General features: G+C 41.8%; 1 protein-coding gene across 2 annotated transcripts; it reads right to left on the bottom strand.

Moving 5' to 3' along the window:
- Positions 1 to 1,957: 1,957 nt before the first annotated feature.
- On the bottom strand, positions 1,958 to 14,852 carry LOC146662647 (uncharacterized). 2 transcript variants are annotated; one of them, XM_085417421.1, is made up of 11 exons: positions 14,615 to 14,852; positions 13,679 to 13,722; positions 11,047 to 11,697; positions 9,887 to 10,705; positions 6,815 to 6,984; positions 6,096 to 6,216; positions 5,872 to 5,941; positions 5,632 to 5,768; positions 4,288 to 4,354; positions 2,710 to 2,809; positions 1,958 to 2,009 (listed from the first exon to the last, which is right to left on the bottom strand). In XM_085417421.1, the coding sequence occupies exons 2-11, from the start codon at positions 13,711 to 13,713 to the stop codon at positions 1,996 to 1,998; spliced, it is 2,184 nt and encodes a 727-aa protein (XP_085273547.1). In that variant the 5' UTR covers positions 13,714 to 13,722; positions 14,615 to 14,852; the 3' UTR covers positions 1,958 to 1,995. The 2 variants fall into 2 exon arrangements, with proteins under 2 accessions (XP_085273547.1, XP_085273548.1); XM_085417422.1 differs by lacking the exon at positions 13,679 to 13,722.
- Positions 14,853 to 20,950: the final 6,098 nt, after the last annotated feature.

The following is a 20,950-nucleotide window of genomic DNA, read 5'->3' as shown; positions in this document are numbered from 1 at the left end:
ACGCTAAGCCGCACAGTTTGTTGTGGCGCCGGAGCTCGGGGTCATGTGATATGTGACTGTAGACATGTGTATATACAGTTAGAAGTAGTTGGTAACGTAGAAGAGCATTGAGCAGGTTTTACTCAGTAAATGTTTCAGCGCTAAAACCTCAGCTCTACTTTTTTATGTATTCTCACATTGTTTGAAATAAATAACTTGTTATACCATCAAAGACCAGATGTATTTGCTTTGACTGTCTTTTTGAACCTGTAAATGAAATTAAGTCTGCGTAACCACGGCAACTTCCACACCACACTGGTCCCAAGTTAAAGCTGCTGCAGAACACAGCGAAAGACTGAATTAAAGAACATTTTTTTAAAGGTTTATGCCGATAATAATAATTATCATTGATAATCAAACTCAGACTTCATATTACGTTCGTCCAAATTCTCAAGCCAACGCTCATTTCTTTACATTTCAGTAGTAAAATAGATGATTTATTGAAACATGTAAACCTATTTGGAAATATAGTCCATGTACATATGTACATATACCAATTATAACAAGCCTGAAACTCAGTGTTTGTATGACCACAGCCTGAACGCTCTCAGGTATTTCTTTAAGTAGTGTTCAGGAACAGTCCTCCGGGCTAATGAAGAACATTCAAAGCTCTTCTTTGGATGTTTCTGTTCTTGTGATCATGTTGAGGTCCGGACACTGGGGAGGCTGATCCATGACTGACAGTGCTGTGTTTGGGGTCACGCTTAAAAATGAAGACTTTACCAATCAGATGCTTTCCAGATGGTCTCGCAGGGTGGATCAAAATCCGACAGGCACTTTTCTGCATCGATTGTGACGTGATCACCAACGCTGCTGGCTGAAACTGAGCCACAAATATGACCCTCGCAGTGTTTCACAGATGGCTGCAGCTCCTGACCTCCAAACATACTGCCGGTGACTTAAAATTTCAAATTTGGACTCATCACTCAGAGCTTTGCTGGACTTTTCCTACATTTAAAGGACATGAGTGTAGACATCTGCTGTACAGGTTTGTTCCGTTTTTGTTCTTTTGCCTCTGCTTGTTCAGTTTCCTTATTTATTTATTCTGAGTTTGCAACTAGCAGCTGTTTGTTAATCGATCTTTGGCTTAAAAAAATACATTCAAGGAAAAAAATCCAAACAAACGACGTTTTTGTGACAGGCTGCTAGAAGCAAAGATATCATTTAAAATTGGTTCTTTGCTGTCGGTTGCATGTCGACACAACACTGACACATTTTTCAGGATTTCTGTGTTTGCCGATTTTACTAAACCTCATTTTTCATGGATGCCAGAACATGTGTGAAGAGAAAAAGCTGATTTATTTGGACCATTTTCTTCTAACCCTCGGTGCGTCTTTGACTGGGAGCTGAGGAGCGTTTGTCCCTAAGTGTGGTTAATGATGTCACTCTGGCTGAGCACACAGGTTCACTTTAAGCACAGTTTAACTCGTTTGTCCTTCTCAACAAGTTTGAACGCTTTCAAAACCCCAACGACTCAAATATGTTTTTCTGCGTACGGGTTCCCTCAGAAATAAAATGTAACTTTTAAAATCAAGCGACAGACACGATTTAAAAACAAACGTTTTATTTGTTCAGCACCACAGAACAAGGACAAAGAACAAAACCTGTCACCAAAACACAGAAACGTTCATTACAAACAGACTTTCAGGGACGGGTAAAAACGAGCCTGTTCGTGAGGAAACTCTCAGACTCTCACCAACAACACAAAGACATTTTGAAATGGTTTCAAATCAAATTATGAGGGAGAAGAAGCAACATAACAGGTGCAAACACAGACCAACGCTGCACGAATCAGCATTTCACATTTTTCTACTTCATCTCTCAGTCTGCTGCGTCCGTCGCAAAAACACCGGCACAGCAGAGGCCTCTTCACATCCGACATGTTACCATGGACGCAGGTCGGCCCGAGAACGGCTGGTTTTATAAATGCAAACGGAAACCACTCGAGGAGCCCGGTCACCAGTTTGGACCTGTGGAGGTGGGGACAGAAAGATGAGGTCAGACAAAAAAAGGAAAGAAACTCCAGGCTAATAGGGGGGTGAAGAATAAACCAAAAAAACAAGGATTTAACTGGTCGAACTGGAAAGAGATGAGGCGAGAAGACTGGATTGGACGAGATCCAGGAAGCTGATCTGTGTGGGCGGGTGAGGAAACCACCTTTGATTAAAATGTGTCAGCAGGGTAAAGTTCAGAGGGAATATCCCACTAACCGAGCGCCTTAGACAGGCAGGGAGAAGGGGAGGAGCTTAAGGTCCGTTACACAACGGGGACAAACCAAATAAAGCCGACTAAATGTGTCACAGCCAGCCTCAGATAGCAGCGAGCCGCGGCTGTGACGTCTGCCTTTCAGCAGCTTTACAACCAGCTCCAGGTGGAGGCAGTCAGAATAAAGACTGAGAGGTGGGGTTAAAGAGGGAGGAGCTTCTGCTGGTGACAGCAACACGAGCACACATGCTGTACGGAAGGAAAAAGGTGATCTTTTTAAAAGAAAACTTTTTTCTCTTATATGTTTTTAACATGAGAGCTGGTGTGTGGCTTTGGTTAAAAACAATATTTATTCACCACAGAAATGACCATCAGTGTCAGACGACCTTAAACCCTGAGAATATGAGCAGTGAGGAGGATCAGCCACTCACTTTTCATTTCTTTTAGCCATCTTGTTAAATTTACCTGCAGAGCTGTTGCGGAAGTTCTGTTTCTGAAAGCCGAAGCGACTGTTCCCGTGTTGGGCGCCTGCGTTCAGCCTGTTCAGAGCTCCTCTCCTCGGTCCCTGTGGAGCAGAAAAAGACCCAAGTCACTGGCAGTGACCCAGTTCAGGGACGGCGTCCTTCAAGGGACGATTACATTAAGCTTTTATAGCTTGTGAATTTTCTTTTTAGTCATATAAGACAAACACAGTGACACCAATATATTAAAAGAACAATATTTGTCTCTTGTATATACAATACCTCCATATAGACACTGTAAAAATTGTCTTTGAGATGGAGATTTGAAATGATATGAAACAGAAATATGTGCCCTGAATCTTTACTGAAGCTCTGTATTTGAAACAGGGACACGTTTCACTGCTCTAAGGTTTTAATTATCCCTTTAAGACCTTCCACAGAACCAAGTCCGCCAGAGCTTATATTATATTTTTTACATGCTGTGGAGCCATTTGTGGGAGCATTTCAAGTTGCTATACATCAATACAACCATTAAACCCCAAATTATAATAATATGTCTGCATTACGTGCATAGCAATTACATAAATTGCAAAAAAGTGCAATAAACTACAAAAAAATGAAAATCGATTTTGTTTTTTTTAACATATATTTCTAGTTAGAGAAATTTAAGAGGCTCATCCCTGAAAACTGTAAATACAAAAAAGTTGCACAAACTAGTTTCCCACCACAGGACATTTATTTTAAGTGTCTTCATGGTTTTGTTTTTGAAATACACCAATTTTTATATACTGCAGGAAAAACTAAAATAAATATTATAGTGCAAATTTGCAAAAAAAACAGCATGTGTATCAAAATAAACTATTTCCAGCAGTGCAATATGAGTCCTCAGCATCCCAGAAACAACACAGAAAGTCATAAAGTCAAACATAACTTTTAAAAACAACAGTATAGGCTCATAAAGCCCTGAAGGTAAAAAACTACATTTCCGCGTTTTGGGCAGGAAATGGCAGACATGCGATAGTTTGCGCTGACGTCTGTTCCGACGTAGGAAGTGTTACGAACAGCTGATCGGATCGGCAAAGCGTGTTTCTGGAATATTATGTTTTTGTTGCTGCAAGTGCTTTTTATGAAGTTTTTGCAAAGCTTTATGTGGAAGGAAACCGTGACCGAGGACAAGCTGATGGCATAAGATGTAAGTACAACTCCTCCGGTTTCATATGCAAAAACCATTATTGCGCTAGCTCACGTGGTTGCAGAGCTACCGGGATTTAAAAATAGTTACGCAAAACGGAGCGTGCCCGCTCCGATCGGCTTTAAAGGGTTAGACACATCAGCTAATCCCAGCTTAAGATACTTAACATGGCAAAAATAAAAATAAAAAATCAGTAAAAGTAAAAAAATAAATAAATTAAATACAAAATTTAATTCATTTCATCCTTTGCTGTTTAAAACACTTCTGGCGGAAAGTCTAAGGATTTCTAGGCAACTTGAGCAGCACATCGTAAACTAGACCGTCCCATTTAACAGCCTCAGACTTCAAGCGTTCAAAGGATGAAGCTGTAACCCGGCTCTTAATGCTCACCGTGCTTCCATCTCGTCTCCTGTGGTCCACATGAGGCATCTTGTCACTGTATCCCATTACTGGATCACTGACAACAAAAACACATTTCAAAACTATTTAATCAGTGACAAGAATAAAAGAAACTTTACTTCAGTTAAAACTGAAGGATATTGTGCTTGACTGTACTCAAGTGTCCTAAAGACATTAAAGCCTGGATGGCCCTCAACCTTCTCCACATCTTGTCTTTGGCTTTTGACGTGTTGATTTTATTGTATTCTATTTATTTTTGGTCTTTTTCGTTGCTGTTTTTATGCGTTTACTCCTCTGTACAGCATGTTGGCCCACGGTGGTTGTTTTAAAGTGCAGCTGGTACAGTATGACAGTTATATTAACACAACAGTGAGTCAAATGTCAATGTGCAGAAAACATCTGGAGGCAAACAAACATCTTTTTAATACATGCGTCGACTCTTCTTTCAGACACCAGGTGCAGCCTGCTAAAGGGGCAGCTATCCATTATCATCCCACTGAGCCATTGATGAAAACCACAAGAAAGAATAAAAGCCCTACTGCAGGTCAGGTCACATGACATGACCACAGGTAAAACACCTTGAATACCAAAAATCAGCTTAATAAATAAAGCCTGGCTCACTGGGAGCTCACTTCCTGTTTGACTTCTTCACATGTTTTCTTTGTCTCATGCTGTTTGTGACAAACTGAGGTCATTTTATTTTGAAGAGTTCTTCGAGTGACTCCAAAAGACATTCAGCTCCAAGCTAAACAAATCCATTTGACTCTTTGTTAAAAAAGGACCATTTTTATGCTCCTACAGGCTAATAAATAATGCTAATAAAAATGTGTAAACAACAGAAACTCAGTGCAGTGGGCTGCAGCGTGAAATCAGAGCTACTGGTGGAGCTTGGACCAAGTTTTTACAACATTATCTTATGAGTTATTGATTCGTGGAGCTCAAAGGAATGTTTACTGACTTCACTCACGTTTGTTTATTTTTGTTTTTTTGCCATAATTTGGGGTGCAGGGATGTTTCCCCATAAGGAGACTGTACTTTGACCTGCTGCACAGATGTTTAATCAACCTAAAAAGTACATGCACATGCCATCCAGCATGTGACTAGAGGACAAAAACCAACAACTAACATCATGATGTCCATTCAGCTCTCCAGTAATGATCTCACTCCTTGCTACGCTTTGTGCTCTGGAGGGTCCACGTAACAAGGACTACCTCCTTGCACCTAATCTAAGAAAGATTGCCCTTCTGACGATTGCACATGAACATATTCTGCCAAAAACAGCATCTACAGAAACATTGTCAAGTGATTGATAAGAAGACTTGGGTTAAAACCCACCTGCATGCACCCAGGGGGCGCTGTGACATAGTGCTCCCAGCTATTGTAACTTTAACCCCTTCCAGTTTCTCCTGTCGCCTCCTTTCCAGGTCGTGCCTCAGGTCACCCGGACCTCGCACCGGCTGCAGCCTCACGCCCTGAGGTCAATTTACCAAAAGGATTAATGAATCAGTCATAACCAGAGCTCCCAATAGTCTCTAGTATCGAGTGCATTTCTTTATTTCTCTTTTCTTTTTTTACCTGTGTTGGTCTCGAGAAGAACAGAGGCTTGTCGTCACTGAGCAGCGAGTTCATATCCAAACTGAAACCTCTGCAGACAAGAAGGAGAAAGCCAAGAGAAAAGATTTTAGAGTCATTTTTAGGGCGTCTGTAAAGAAAAAGGAAGATATTTCTTATAATTTATGTACTGCTTTCACCATCACTTTACTTCGGCAGGTAAACAAACTTTATGCCTGTCCACCTACTGGTTTGACTCGAATCCCTCGTCCGACGTCAGCTCCTCCATCTCTTCTTCAGAAAAGCTGCCGTCTTGTGGAGCTGAGAAGCGCTGATTCAGGGTGATCCCATCCCCTCTGAAATACTGCTCTGTAAATGCAGACCACACACACTTAAAACACACCAATTGTACGACTATTTGCACTTCTTAGCTCACCTTTCTTCTATATGATTACACGCACATCAATGCTGCTCGGTGCCTTTTATTTAGATTTTATTCTTTTTTTATCCTTTTTTTTGTAATTTTACTCTGTCCTAAAGAACAACAGAATCCCGTTACTCTTATTTTGAAAGTTTAGTTGCTGCTAACCAGCAAGTCCTGCTAATGTCTAAGAAGACAAAGTAAGCTCCCAGTAGAGCCGCATTTCATCCCAGAGTCAGACTGGTTCGGCTCCGGAGATCTGACGTGAGCTGGGCGGTTTACTTTAACCAGACCCTGCACCACATGGAGAACTGTTTCATGTACTGGTAGCCTAACCTGGCTGATGCTGCAGAGCAATGCAAAGACCACCTGTGGGTGCCTAAGCTGTGTACCCTCCAACTAGTGTTAGGAGGAAGACAAGGAGTGCAATAACCTCACCTACCAAAATCTATTGCCACAAACACTGTGCCGCTCATTGTTGGACCTAGTTTTTGTTGTTTTGTCAGAAAATATCTGCAGGCCCTGTGTGCAACATGCAGTACTAACCTTTGACAAGGTGCACGAGTGTGATAATCTCCTGGGCAAACGTCCCAGTGTGCATGGCGGTCTCCTGATATGTGCCGGAGTGCTCCAGCATGGGCAGGAAGTCCAGACGCTGGCGACCAACATTGACCAGATCTAAAGAGAGCTGCCTGTCTGAGGAATAACACAGCGGGCTGCAGGACGAGGAAGAAAAGAGGGAGATTGATACCAACACAATGAATAAACACATGATAAATGATCCTTGTGGCCAGGGAATCGGCGTTTGTTTAGCATGGCTTAAGTCACTGAAAATTAGCTTTAATGCCATTTTAATATTTAGTTTCTACACTGTGTTTACATCCTTACTTAATGCAGTGTTTTTTAAAAGATGGATCTTAAATGTACACTCCTTTCTGTACCAATCACACTTAAGTAAAAAAGTCGTTACCTTACCCAGTAAACTTACCTTTAACGAGTCCCACAAATCACAATGCTTACAGTGACTAGTCTTTTATTTGGTTGAATAAAAAGGAAGGTTTTCACCCTTAAGCGCACAGAGAATCACACCAATTTTATTCATTTTAATGGATATTTAAAAAGGCTTAAAGGAGAAGCCAGAGAAGCCCAATATACGCTTTTTTTATTTTATTTATTTATTTTTATATAACTGGCAGGTGAGCTAAAGCTTGGGGCGAAAGTTCACACTTCTTTTCTCGTATGAAATCTTCGACTCTTAGTTCATATATCTGATCCGCTTGTCTGCTGGATTCTCCAGTCCTGTCACGGTTCAAGAGGAACGACACAGAAGTGTCCGATTGTACACAATCTTTAAATTCGTATCCTCCTCCTGACGATTACTTCTTTTAGAAGCTTCCTTTTCAAAGCACTGTCGAAGGACGATGCTGATTAACCTCTTGGTAACAGATGTGATTGAAGGTTTCCAGTTATCCAGATTAGTGATCTTTCTGTATATGGAGTCCATTTTTCCTTTCAACAATAGTGATTACTGGTGTCTTCTGAAACCATTGACAAGGCCTAAAATTCTCTGCTGTCACCACTGAAGATTATGTTCCTGGATTTATTTTCTCTTCTTAAACTAAGGACAATTTCACTTCAGTTTTCTTCAGGATAAATCATCCTTTTATGTTTGCTGCTTTGAAATGCTCCAGCTCCTAATTTATTCAGGTTTATAGCTTCGTCGCCATCTTTTCAAAGCGTTAATGAGGGTGCATTTTCCCCAGTTATCTTCTGTGATGATGATGATGATGATGATGATGATGATGATGATGATGAATCCTTTATTTTAGCTGGTTGATGATATTCACGTCATTAGTCTCCTCCTCAAAAAGCCTGTAACTAATGTTTAGGCCGTGAAGTTGAACTCTTTTCATGATCCATCAGACTCCAATGGCTCGCTGCACAAAACACGGACTTGCTTGTGCCTGCCTTTACTTGGACGATTCCTTGCATCTGGATCCTCGGCACGCTTTCCAATAAGATTGTATACGCACAAACATGAAATGGCCAAAACTCACTCACGGCATGCACTTTCTGAGCAGGACTCCATTCACTGCCTCTCCTTCTTCCCATAACTGATTGGTGCACACAGGTTCCTCATTGATTCCTAAATGTCATCTCTGGTATGTGGCCCAACAATGGCTGCCAAGTCTTCTCATCTTCCTGCAAAATGTCTCATTTTATGGTTTCCCAACATTTTCTCCATGGCAGAGCCTTCAGATCATCATCTTCTTCTTTTGCTTGCTGTAGTGAACTTCCTCTCTGGCATTTAGACAACAAGGTGTGTGGTTTATCACAGTGCATATCAGAGTTTCCATGTTTATTTTTAGTAGTACCATCAGTTACTGCCAGTTTTGCTCAACTTCCCTTTCAAAACAAGAGAAAGAACAGATATTTCCTCTTCCAGTAGCAACAGCATTAGTCCAGATGTCACTGACTGTGTCCTTAAATGCACATACGAGGCAAATCCTAAATTCACTGAGGATCATTTTTCATTTCCAAGCAGCTCCAAAAGAAAGCAGAAGCAAAAACTCTCTTTATGTTATCAGCACACCGAAGACACCATATTACCAAGTGATGACGGAGTGAGAGGTGGTGTTTGGAGGGTGCACATCACGCTTTTTTTTGATTTTAGAAAACATGGTTTAATGTAGGTTTCAGTAGCAAACTCTTCTTTAGACTCAGACGGTCTGAGATCCTCCTGAAAAACGTGTGATTGCCAGCGCCCACAGGAGTTGCATCTGCTGATCGAATCCTGTCAGTACTGTGTCTTGTATCCCACATTCAGCTTTCAAAGTCCATCAATCAGTAAAAACCAACAATGTTGTAGATGTAAGGTAAATATGCCTCTTAAAGCAGTTTTAAATCAAACATCATCCAGAGTTGGGGGTAGAAATTGCACCTTTCCATCCTCAAAAGGGATAAATTAGGATTCAGTCATCTTCATTACGAAATAACAGGTCCTTTGGATTCATCTACACAATTTAACTCAACGCATTAAAAAAAAATAAATCAAGTGCAAAATTGACTCCTTTATTTGTGCGACTGGAACTTGAATTCAATGAAACAAGTTTGTTGCAAATTTTCTTCCAGGTGAATTCTGAAAAGCACAAATGAAGACTCCGCATCAGCACCATGCTTCCTAAAATAAAGGCCATATTCGGTTCGGGACTAACATCATGGAGTTGGAAGTTCCTTTTGTTTTCCTTGAGGTGTCCTGCAGTCCGCAAGTATTCATGAGAGTGACTTCCACTTTAAATGAACATGGACTCCTTGGAGAAACTTCTATGAAGCATCCCAGCCGTATGAGGTAACGGCACATATGATTGGGTAGGTCCCTTTAATTCCCCATAAGGGAACACATTTCCAGTACTGGTTCTGAATCTGCCAGTATTCAAATCAATTTCATCCAAAATCAATTTTAATATCAGATGACATGGAATTATTTGTGATTTTTTCAATGCCAGTCTTCAAACTCCATGTGGCAGCTTCATGGGTTTTTTTCTTCTTCACAAGATCATGAAAAGAAAGTGTGAACTTTCACCCCTCACCCTTGATAAGATAAAGAAAATACTCTACCTGTTCTGGTTTATGGGCCGACTCATGTCCACCTTGATGGTTAGCGTTTCCTCTGTTAAAACCGTCATATTATTGGCTTTCTGATTGCTCCATCCCTGCTGCCTCAAATGGGGCATTTTAGGGTCCAAATCCCTCCTTGGGGGCCGTTCCAGACTTCTAGGCCTTTCCTGGTCCCACTGTTGAAGTTTGTCTTTTTCTGCCCAGTTGGGCTCATCTTTAGTGTCGTCGTCATAATCTTCCCTAACGGGGTGGAACCCTTGTCTCTGCTCTTCGCGAGGAAGATCTTGGTATCCCTGGGAGGCCTGCTGTAAGCGTGGGTGATTTCTTGGTTGTCCTGGCCGTCCGCTTTGATTTGGGTTGTACCTCCTTCTTGCTGGTTGAGTGGCACCTCTCCCCCTATGATTCATGGGGCCACCTTGAACACCATATCTTGCTGCATTTGACCTGTCCTGAAGCACAGGGCTTCTCCTAGTTTCATAATAGTTTGATTCCCCCGAATTACCTTGATAACGGTGTTCTCGTGGATCTTCCTGATCATCCAACCTGGTTCCCGTCTTCCTAAAAAGCTCCTCAGAGGAGCCCCCTGGACGGGGCTTCCTCTGTCGATCAAACTCAGGCTTGAGATCCCTGTGGTCATCAAACCTTTCCCATCGTGGCAGCTTTCTATTGTCTCGGATGCCATGATCGTGTTCAATGACAAGTGGCCCCGAGTACCGACCGTCTCCGTGGGGGAGGTTTCCCCGAGTGTCTTCACCAAACTCATGTCTGCTTCCTTCCATTGAGTAACCCTTTTCCCCAAAGTCCTTCTCATTCCTGGACCTGTGGTGGCATAAGAGGAGGCGGTTCAACATCTTCACTTTTAAATTCAGACTGGAAATAATCAAACCTAAATGAATCAATATGTAATCATTAATGTATTATCACTGATAACACAAATAATGAAAAGAGGTCAAAATAAGACAAAAAGAACTTTACATTTCTCAGAAAGAAGGTAAGAAACTATAAGCCATGCAATATTTAACACTAGAGTAGTGCATTAGTGAAATTAAGGCATGAAGATGAACAGTGAGGAAATTTGCGCTACAGAAAATTAGAAGATAGGAATCTTCTACGTTCTTCATTTCCCGATAGTGCTGCAAAGCATTTTGCTTAAAATTTACCCAGGATGATTGACGTCATCCATTTCTCTTCGTTGTCTTTTAAAAGGGAGGCCCCTCTCATGATGTGGGTTTTCCCTTTGTCTGCCTCTATTAGGACCTTGAGTGAATCTCCTCCCTCTTTCCCCATCTCCTCCAACTCTTTGGTCGTCAGACCTCAAACTGGGACTGAGGTCTGTGAACCTCCACCGATCCCTGACCTGCTCCTCTCTCTTCCAGCCCATCCCCGAATCCCTCTGGTCTGAATTAGACCTCGGTGTCGGTGGCAACCTTTCCCTTGTGAACTTCGGAGGCGACCGACTCCTGTGTTCAAAATTCTGGAATTCCTCTCTAAACCCTTCTCTTCTCCTATCTCCATCAAATCCTCCATCTCTCACTGGGGGAAACTTCCATTCTTCATAGCGTACATCATGGCGGGGTGATAACCTCCTGTGGTGAAACTCCTCCCGGTCTTTGTAAGGCTGACGTTCAAATCGATGGTCATCTGTGAATGGAGGGGCTCTCCTCTGCCCTTCTGGATACATGTCTTCACTGAAGTTCTCCCTGATTTCTTCAGAACCTTTCCGAAAGCGTTCCCTTCTGTCCATAGAAATCCCATCCAGATCTCCACTTGGTCTGTGTGGATCAAAGCCAGGTTCCTCCAATGGCAACCTCCTGAAAAAGTGAACATAGAAAAAAAAAATATATATATATATATATATATATATCATTTTAGAAACAGATAGCACCGGAATTAATGCATCAGCATCTAGAAAATAATTTTAAATCAGTTTTTGGGAAGCATAACTTCACTTGGAAGTACAATCTAGAACACTAGCAAGATAGTGTAAGAAAATAAGCAAATAAGTACAGTGGAACCCTGGCTTACGAAGACCCATGGTACGGCAAAATGCCCACGTAACGAAATAGATGAAATAGAAATTAAAATTTTTTTAAATTAAATCCCATAATGTTATGTACATGTACACATACGTATGTATGCATACATATGCTTTCTTCAACCTCCGCCACCTCCTCCTCCACCAAGAACTTCATCTTCAGCCAGCATCGCCTCACTCAAAAGGCGATGGAAATTTTGACTTACGAAAGACCCTCTGGAACAAATTAATTTCATAAGTCGGGGTTCCACTGTATATTCAAAACAATAAGGACTGCAATTACCAGTTTTAAAAAATCTGATTCATTTCTAAAAATGTAATGATGTAATGAAAAACAATATACCAGTAAAAATGACAAGAACAGTAACTTAAAATCAATACAATTAGTAGAAATTGAACACTTGTGAGTTGAGCTGTGTTGGAGTACACCCAATAACAGATGATAGTGTGTCAGAACTATTTAAACTATAAAATATAAAACTGTCTGAGAAATATTAAGGTTTCACACCATACAGGACATTAAAATCAACTTTTCAAATTTTAAAACCAACTTTAAGGCTAATTGGAAGCCAAAATAATGACCTCAGTGCAGCTGTGACATGGTCAGATTTCTTTTTGCTAAGAACTATGCCAGATAAAGTTGGTTACGGTGCTTTGCAATGTTCCCGTGAACAGAGCATTGCAGTTGTCCCGATTTGAAATATTGAGGCAAGGAACAACACTGGCCCAGAAAAATTCAGTCAAACGATGATTTATTGAGCACATGCCTGGGAAGATGTACACTGCAACACATCAGCATAGATCCGCCTCTAAGAATACGCTTGAGACTACTTTTTTAATGTCAGGGTTAACGCACCTTCATGCGTCAAATGAACATCGAATGCAACAATTTTAGATATCTTAAATATCTAAAAAACAGACAAAGACGTTCCTCTTTCTATCACACCTTCCATATATGGCAATTAGTTTCAGGCCCAGATGGTCCCTGTGGGCTTGTCCTTTTCTTGACCTGTCTTCTGTCACTTGTTACCTGTCAAGCTCAAACGCAGTTAGAAGCTAAATGAATTCCTGGCCTTCGGCCTGGCCTATGTTTATATTATATGTATCTGTCAGCGTGAATGCTGTTTTAACCTTCTGTTGCTCCAAGTCACTTACACAATAGATTGTGAAGACATCGTGCTCACAAAGCTTGAAACCTTAAATAGACTGAGCATCAATTCTTCACGAGCACAACATAAAATGTGTATACAATGATTATAGCTGCACCTGTACTAAAAAGGTTAATATGATGCCAGTAGCTTCAATAAACAGTTTAATGCATAATGCAATGTTAATGATAAAGGATATACTGTAGCAGTAAAATGATTTCTGTATCTCCACACAGTCAAGTGGAAAAAAAGTACAGGCCAGATTTCCATCGACCTTATGCAACAGAAAGCTCCAAACTTTTTCAATACTTTTAGATGATAGAAAACAGAACAACAGCACAGTTAGAGCCGATTTTGGAAAATAAGGTCAGCAACTGAAATTTCCAGACTCTCAGCTTCAGCACCAGTGATCGCATCAGTTTGTCTTGTGCGTACACAGGGGTGGAGACAGGTAAACATAACTGTGCCTCTCAAGTTAAACAGCAGTGGTCCTAAAAATGACCCCGTGGGAACACCAGACGGTATAAAATATTCCCCAAGTAACCAAACACTACAGTCACACGCTAGAATGGCTGTATAATAAAAGCACAGTTAGTGCAGCGTATTTACCTGTAATGTGGTGATCGAGACCGTGGTATTGACATTTTGTCAACCTTAAAGGAAAGAACAGCATTTTATTACAACATCAAGAGTGCTGGGACAACACCCAATTTTACAGTCAACTCTGCAGCAGGTGCAGAGGACAAAACTCAGCCTTTCAACATTCATTTCTGCAAGAAAGCTTGAACAGGGCTTAAACTTCACTGCAGGCATGATTTCAAAAAGTTCAAAGAAACGTGGTTATTAAAATATTGGACACATACGCTTACAACAACATCGCACTGGTGTAGAACAACTGGACAGAGGTGGGCCGACACCTGACACTTTCCACCATAGTATGTATACTCTGTTTCTAATATACAAATATGAGCCAAACTATTTTAAAATCGTGTAACTCAGGAAACACTAGCTCAGCAAAATAGATTTGACAAAGTTATTAAAAGTCTAACTGCTACCACAGCTATATATAAATAAGAATCTTTTAACGTTACTCTGCATAAGCTAAACAAGCTTAAGTTAACATTAGTAGGGCTCCCATCTTAAATATTATAATCATGCATTAACTACTCCCATCAAAAATAAAGTTAACCAGTATCCACTGCATTAATCGATTACTCATCCAAACCATCTGTAATGTAGGTTTTCAGACTGGATAAATGCCTGCAGGTCTCACATGACACCAACCTGAATATTTTCTACAAACTAAGACAGTTAACTCACTGATCACCGGGAACATCAGGGTCAGCGGTGCTTTAAGGGGCACGCCGATAAATCGAAAAACGCCCCTTCTTCTTTAATGTTACACAAACCACAGCTCTGTTTCCGTATGAGGAGCTTTTTGCTTTAAAGAGCATCAAAAAGAGCGTCTTGCATGTCATCACACATGTTTCCTAAACTAAACAAGGATAACGCTGGTTAGCAGCTAATGCTACGCAGTTCTCTTACCTTTGACCGCGACGCGCGACAGGCCAACGATCGGCTAACAACGCTAGCTAAAAAAACAAGGATAAACGCACCAAAATACGACCAAATAACAGATTACAAACCGAGATTACAATCCTATCTGTCGCTAAATTTAACCAAACGCCAGCTGCGTGCTACTCTTTCCGTTAAACACTGTAAATAAAGAGACTGTGTGGACATTTGCTCCCAAAGATCCGCCAAAAAAACCTGAGCTCAACACTTCCGCCACGGGCCTTTCAAAATAAGATGGCTTAAACCCTCTTAAAAATATGTGCTAAATATCAGCGACACCGTTACATTTTCAACTTTAGTGAAAGCTATTATACCATATTTACGATAGAGATACTTTATTTATTTATTTATATTAGCTGGAATATTTTATTATTGTAATTAAAAATCAAATTAAAGTGAAGAAATAATCAATAACAGTTTAAATAAGTCGTTTCTTGTAGTTTAGAAAACTAAAACAAAATATCAACAGACTAAAACAAATAATATTAGCTTTGTTGAAATTAATATTTTTGTTATGTTATGTAATTTTATTTTCTAATTTTGTATTAAAAGTTATACTTATTTTACTTTATTGCATTTATTTTGTATGTTGTATGTGAAGGGAGGAGACTGGCTGCTGGACTTTTATGAGGGGAATGTTTTCCATTCCCTCTTTAGTCTGTGTTTTAGTTGTGGCAGATTCTAAAACACAAACTTACTCAGAGAGCGCAAATCTCAAAGGGCAAGGGCTATACTAAACTTTGATGTTCTATGATGTTTTTAGAATAGAATAGAATAGCCTTTATTGTCATTGTACAGAGTACAACGAAATTGGAGTGCCACTCCCTTGGTGCAAGTTTCAATAATAAATATAAATGTAAAATATAAAAAGTACAAAAAAACAATCGTAAGTACTCAATCAATATTATGTACAATATATACAGGATAGCAGCATTAATATAATGACAGTATGAATAGCAGCATAATATAATGACAGTGACGGTATGGAATAGGTTCAATTGTTTTTGTGCTTATTTACTACGGTGATAGCTCTGGGAAAGAAGCTATCCCTGAATCTGTTTGTCCTGGTTTTATGTGACCTGTACCGTCGGCCTGACGGTAGTAGTTCAAACTGTTGGTTGCTGGGGTGAGAGTGGTCCTTGATGATATTGCCAGCTCTGCTGAGGTACCGAGAGTTTGCAGTGACCTCCAGGCTGGGCAGAGAGCAGCCAGTGATCTTCTGGGCTGTGTTGATGACCCTCTGCAGTACTTTCCTGTCCGCAGCTGAGCACCCTGCATACCATGTTGTTATGCCGTACGTTAGGATGCTCTCTATGGTGGCTCTGTAAAATGTCACCAGCAGCCTCTCCTCCAGGTTGTTCCTCCTGAGCACTCTCAGAAAGTGGAGACGCTGCTGGGCCTTTTTTTACCACCGCCGTGGTATTTGCAGTCCAGGAGAGGTCATCAGAGATGTGCACGCCCAGAAACCTCATGGAGTGTACCCTCTCCACACAGTTCCCGTGGATGTAGAGTGGGGCCGGGTCTGCTCTGTCCTTCCTGAAGTCCAAGATAAGTTCTTTAGTTTTCGTGGTGTTCAGTTGGAGGTTGTTAACTGAACACCACTCAGTCAGTCTGTTGACCTCATCTCTGTAGTCCGACTCATCCCCCCTTGAGATGAGTCCAACCACTGTGGTGTCATCCGCGAACTTTATGATGGTGTTTGAGAGATGGGTAGGGGAGCAGTCGGATGTGTAGAGCGTAAACAGGAGGGGACTCAAAACACATCCTTGTGGAGACCCGGTGCTGAGTGTGATGGTGCTGGACCGGTGGGGGCCGAGTCTGACAGACTGTGGTCTATTTGTCAGGAAGTCCTTGATCCAGAGGCAGATGGGGTGGAGAGTCCCAGGTGAGACAGTTTCTGGACCAGGATCTCCGGGATGATATGATTGAATGCTGAGCTGAAGTCCAGAAAGAGCATTCTCACATAGCTTCCTCTGTGCTCCAGGTGACTCAGCGCAGTGTGGAGCGCTATGGTGATAGCGTCCTCGGTGGAACGATTTGTCCTGTAGGCAAATTGGTGGGGGTCCAGAGTGGGAGGCAGACCGGCCCTGATGTGCTGACAGACCAGTCTCTCAAAGCACTTCATCACTACAGGCGTAAGTGCAACAGGCCTGTAGTCGTTTGGGCTATCCAGTTGTTCAGTGATGACGCGATGAATCCTACTTCCGGGCCTAAAGCAGTCTGCGTTTAATATGGCTTTTGTGTTGTTAACATGTTTAATGTTATGTATTTTCTTCTATTTGATTTCAAAAAGCTCCTAAAACAGTCAGTGATCACTGTTGGCCTCCCTCGGCTTTTATTACCGCTAATCATTTATTTAAGCTCAGTTTTTAAAACCTTAGGATGTAACTACAGCCCAGCCCATGCAGCAGTATATGAATGACTAACCTCGTATTGTGGATGGATTATCTCAGTTCTCCTGGCTGAAGTTTGGTCCTTTTACAGCATCCTGCCATGCGATTACATTTGTTCCTGACCACCGAGAACACTCACGTTAACTTTTATCGAGTGGAAAAAAAGTTAGCTTGTTTATATTATGCTAACATAGCTGTGTCGCTAGCAGTCACGTAGCACATCATTATATACCAGCTAGCCCAACTTCAGTAACCCTACAAACGTCACTGCTGTTTAGTTTTCTGTCTTCATTTATGTTGGAAGTGATAACAGAGCTGTACGTTTTAATTTGTTTCCAAAACCCCGCAGTCAGGACATGCTATATTGTATTTAGATAGAAGCTAGCGAGCTAAGTCCCTGCTAACTTCTACCTCCGTTAAATGTCATAAATTCCGTTTTCATGGATGCCTGGATGTTAAACTCAATTGTTACACCTGGTAGAGCAGAACGCTGATCATTTTATTAAAGATGAAAGACTTTAGACAGTGTTTTAACTCTCAGTAATGCCATAGTGATCGTTTGATATATGGACCTGCAGCGGAGTTTAGACCCAGACACGGCTAGTGACGTCAGACTGAACAACCGGATTAATCCAATACAGTGACATTATGGCATCATTGTGATGCCCTGGGGTGTTTTTGTATAGTTTTGTACAGCTCTCTTTATGCCCTTTTCATATGATATAGATTTTTTTTTTCAAGGTTAACTTTGATTCAGGTTTTTACAATGAAGGTCAAGGTCAAAAGCTTCGCCAACCTGGGTACTCATGTCCACCAAAGCCTACTATATTGTTGTGAACTGATCAATAGAAAACTGTGGGTAATAAAAGGTTGTTACTGATTTTCATATTTGCCGTGACCGTGGCCCGATTTTCATCCAAATTAAATCCCTTCGAGCTGTTTTGGTACCTACCTTCACACAAACTTTAGATTGTTAACAACAGACAAATGAAACGGATTATATATCAAAACGATGAGGTCAGGCAGGAATCTCTGCAGAATATGATGTTTGCAGATGACGTTGTAAGAGTAGGGAGCAGGCGGAAGTCAGAATAGAAAATTGAGCACAGAACCATCCAAAGCAGCTAACAGTGCACAAGATGGGTGAAGAAGAGAGTGCGGGCAAGGTGGAGTGGCTGGAGACGAGTTTCAGGGGTGATTTGTGACAGAATCATAGCAGCAAGAGTGAATGGAAAGGTTTAGGATGGTGGTGAGACCTGCTGTGATGTTTGGCTTGGAGACGAAGTGGGGGAGGCCAACCTGGAGATGTTATGATTTTTCAGAGGGACAGCTCAGGCCGGAGATAAAGTCAGAGAGACGAGGCTGAGAAGGTTTGAACATGTGCAGAGGATGGAGAGTGAAGATAGTGGATAGCTGGAACTGCCAGGCAGGAGGAAAAGAGGATGACCACAGAGAGGATTCATGGATGTATTGATGGATTGTGTGACCCCAAAAGGAGCAGCTAATAGATGAAGATTGTGTGCCAATTAAATCAGAATCAGAATCAGAAGGAAATTAGGGTTACAGCAGGCAGCACGCTAATGGCGCATGCGCACTTACAAAGGAACCACTTCCCCTGCCAGTGGCGGACTCCCTCAGACATCGGTGCGTTGGTGGTTCTTTGTGTCCGGGGATGGGCGTCCAGGTACACACCGGCTCACTCCTTGGCGGCCGCTTATCGGGGCCTGGAGCCTGGGGCTCGCTCGGGCCACTTCGGAGGTGGGGTGCCCCCGGCCTCTCGGCCTGGGGCTCGGTCACTCAGGCGCAGCTGGCTGCCGGCGGAGCTCACGGGCGCATCACTGCAACTCCCCCTGGCTTCTGCTCCGCGGCTGCTGAGTGAGCCCTCATCTGGGACTCTCCTCAGCTCTTTCTGGGACAGTGGCGCGGCTGCCCCTCTGTTGGTCTTCCTTGGTCTCTTGTGTTCTGGGGGCCTCTGGATGTCTGGAGTTTTGATCTCCTCCATACCTGCTTCATGCCCTGGTGGATGGGGCTGTGGCCCCCCCACACCCTCTAGCAGATTATTACATGAAGGAACCTTTTAAAAAAACAAGCGCGTCCATGCTCACAGGTGTACACACGGGTGATCACACCCACAAACTACACCCTTTTTGGCTCCTACCTCAAAGCACACTGTGTTCTGTTGATCTTATGTGCTGCACAATAATGTTTAATATTTAGTATTTGATGTCATATTCCCATATATCATTGTGATGTTGTTTATTCTATTACTCTTGTTCTCTTCTGCTTGTTTTCTTTTTTCTTTCTCAACAGGTGATCCAGGTGATTGATATATGCATTTTTTTTTCTTTCTCTGCTCATTCTGTTGGTTTTTGTTTTTTGCCCTTCTCCCCTGTCCCTCTTCTCAGCTGTTTCTCTTTCTTTCTCCCCTTCTTTCCCCCAGTCAAGTCTGTCCCGTATTCAGTAAGTGAAAATAAAATAAACAATAAAAGGTGAATCAAATGGACCATTATGGCAAGGCTGGGATGGTCAATTTGGTAAAGTAAATCCGTTGGGCATCTTTCTTTGCCTTTAGACAATAATTCTGATGCAAAAGAGCCAAACGGGACAGGCAAAAAAACCCAAAAAAAACCAAAGGAACCTTCTGACCAACTTTACACAAACATCACATTGAGGAGACATGTCAGAAAGGTAGGCTGATAGGAAAAAAACAACGAAAATACATAACATGAGGTAAGAGGAGGAGAAAAAAAACTCCACTCAGACTGAGCTCCTAGTGGGAGAACAGTTTGATAACAGAAAAAACACCTCAGCACAAAAGCACATGACTATCAATACACCATAGAAACACAAGACAAGCAACAGGGGCGGGTAAAGGGTAAGAGAGCCGCTGTAGACAGCGCATCCGGTCCTGCAGCGTGTCTGCGCTGGTCCAGTCGACTGCCATCTTCCCCGGTAGGGCACAAGCGTCGAAGGCGTTTGGAAAGGGAGGGGGGATGAGTGTGTGCATATCAGTGTATGTGTGTGTGTGTGTGTCCAGAGTTCAGCTGAGACAGTGTCCTTCGCCCGCCAGGCTAAGTAAACAGTCTTCCAGCCAACCCAGGTGGCCTTGCATGGAATGGGGGGGGGAACAGTATAAACACAGTCGTTATCTGGGTGTTTTGTTCAGCTCCAGCCTTGAGGCCGCAGCTGGCATTAATGAAAATCATTAACCTTTCCCTTTAGTTAAAAGCTTTGCAGATTTGATAGTTTTTGTGGTTCTGATGCTGCTATAATCCAGAAGTCAGTGTTTTAAAAATCTCCATCAAAATCATTTTCATGCTGAAGGCTGAAAACCCCAACAGGAAGTTTGAATCTGTTTTAACCTCCTGCGATCTGGTGTCCACATATGTGGACATGACATTTTGGGTTGTCAAACCAAAATACTAAATTTTGCTTAACAAGGGCCTGATATCCACTTACAAGGACACTGCCACTGTTCTTTCGAAACTTAAAGCGAATGTCCTCGTATGTGGATCTCATTTTTCTCGGAAACAAAAATCAGGTAAAAAAGAAAAAAATTCTTTTACATTCATCAGGTCCCAATCAGCCCAAACAGCAAAGAGAAAATAAAAATGCATGCTATGAAAGAGCTCGGGTCTTGGGAGGTTAAATAATGCAGAAGCTGATTCTGGGGTCAGGAACAAAATCAAAAAAAGATAATCCATCCAGTTTTTGCAGGTGATTTTTAATTTCAGTGCAGCATCAAGTCAACACACAGTGAGATATAATGATAAAGAAAAGCGTCTGCGTTAAGCCCTACACTAGATCGTTTTCATATGAAGGTCAAAGACTAAACATCTCAAACATGTCCCTTACTTCCTTAATGATTCAGTTTTCCATTCACTAGTTTATTTATCCAGCTCACTGACACGAA

This window comes from Rhamphochromis longiceps, linkage group LG9, assembly GCF_057381845.1.
Source record: "Rhamphochromis longiceps isolate RC_006_pf linkage group LG9, R_longiceps_female_GT1.1, whole genome shotgun sequence".
Lineage (NCBI taxonomy): Eukaryota > Metazoa > Chordata > Actinopteri > Cichliformes > Cichlidae > Rhamphochromis > Rhamphochromis longiceps.
Note: the sequence above shows the minus strand (reverse complement) of the source record. Positions and strands in the feature narration are given on the sequence as shown.

What these genes read in the sequence shown, in the direction of transcription:
- LOC146662647 (XM_085417421.1), bottom strand. Translation starts at nt 13,713, where the DNA reads ATGTCAATACCACGGTCTCGATCACCACATTACAG. An exon ending in CGGCCCATAAACCAGAACAG is followed by an intron (nt 6,985 to 9,886) that starts GTAGAGTATTTT and finishes CTCGTCCTGCAG; the next exon opens with CCCGCTGTGTTATTCCTCAG. An exon ending in CGCCCCCTGGGTGCATGCAG is followed by an intron (nt 4,355 to 5,631) that starts GTGGGTTTTAAC and finishes TTTTGTTGTCAG; the next exon opens with TGATCCAGTAATGGGATACA.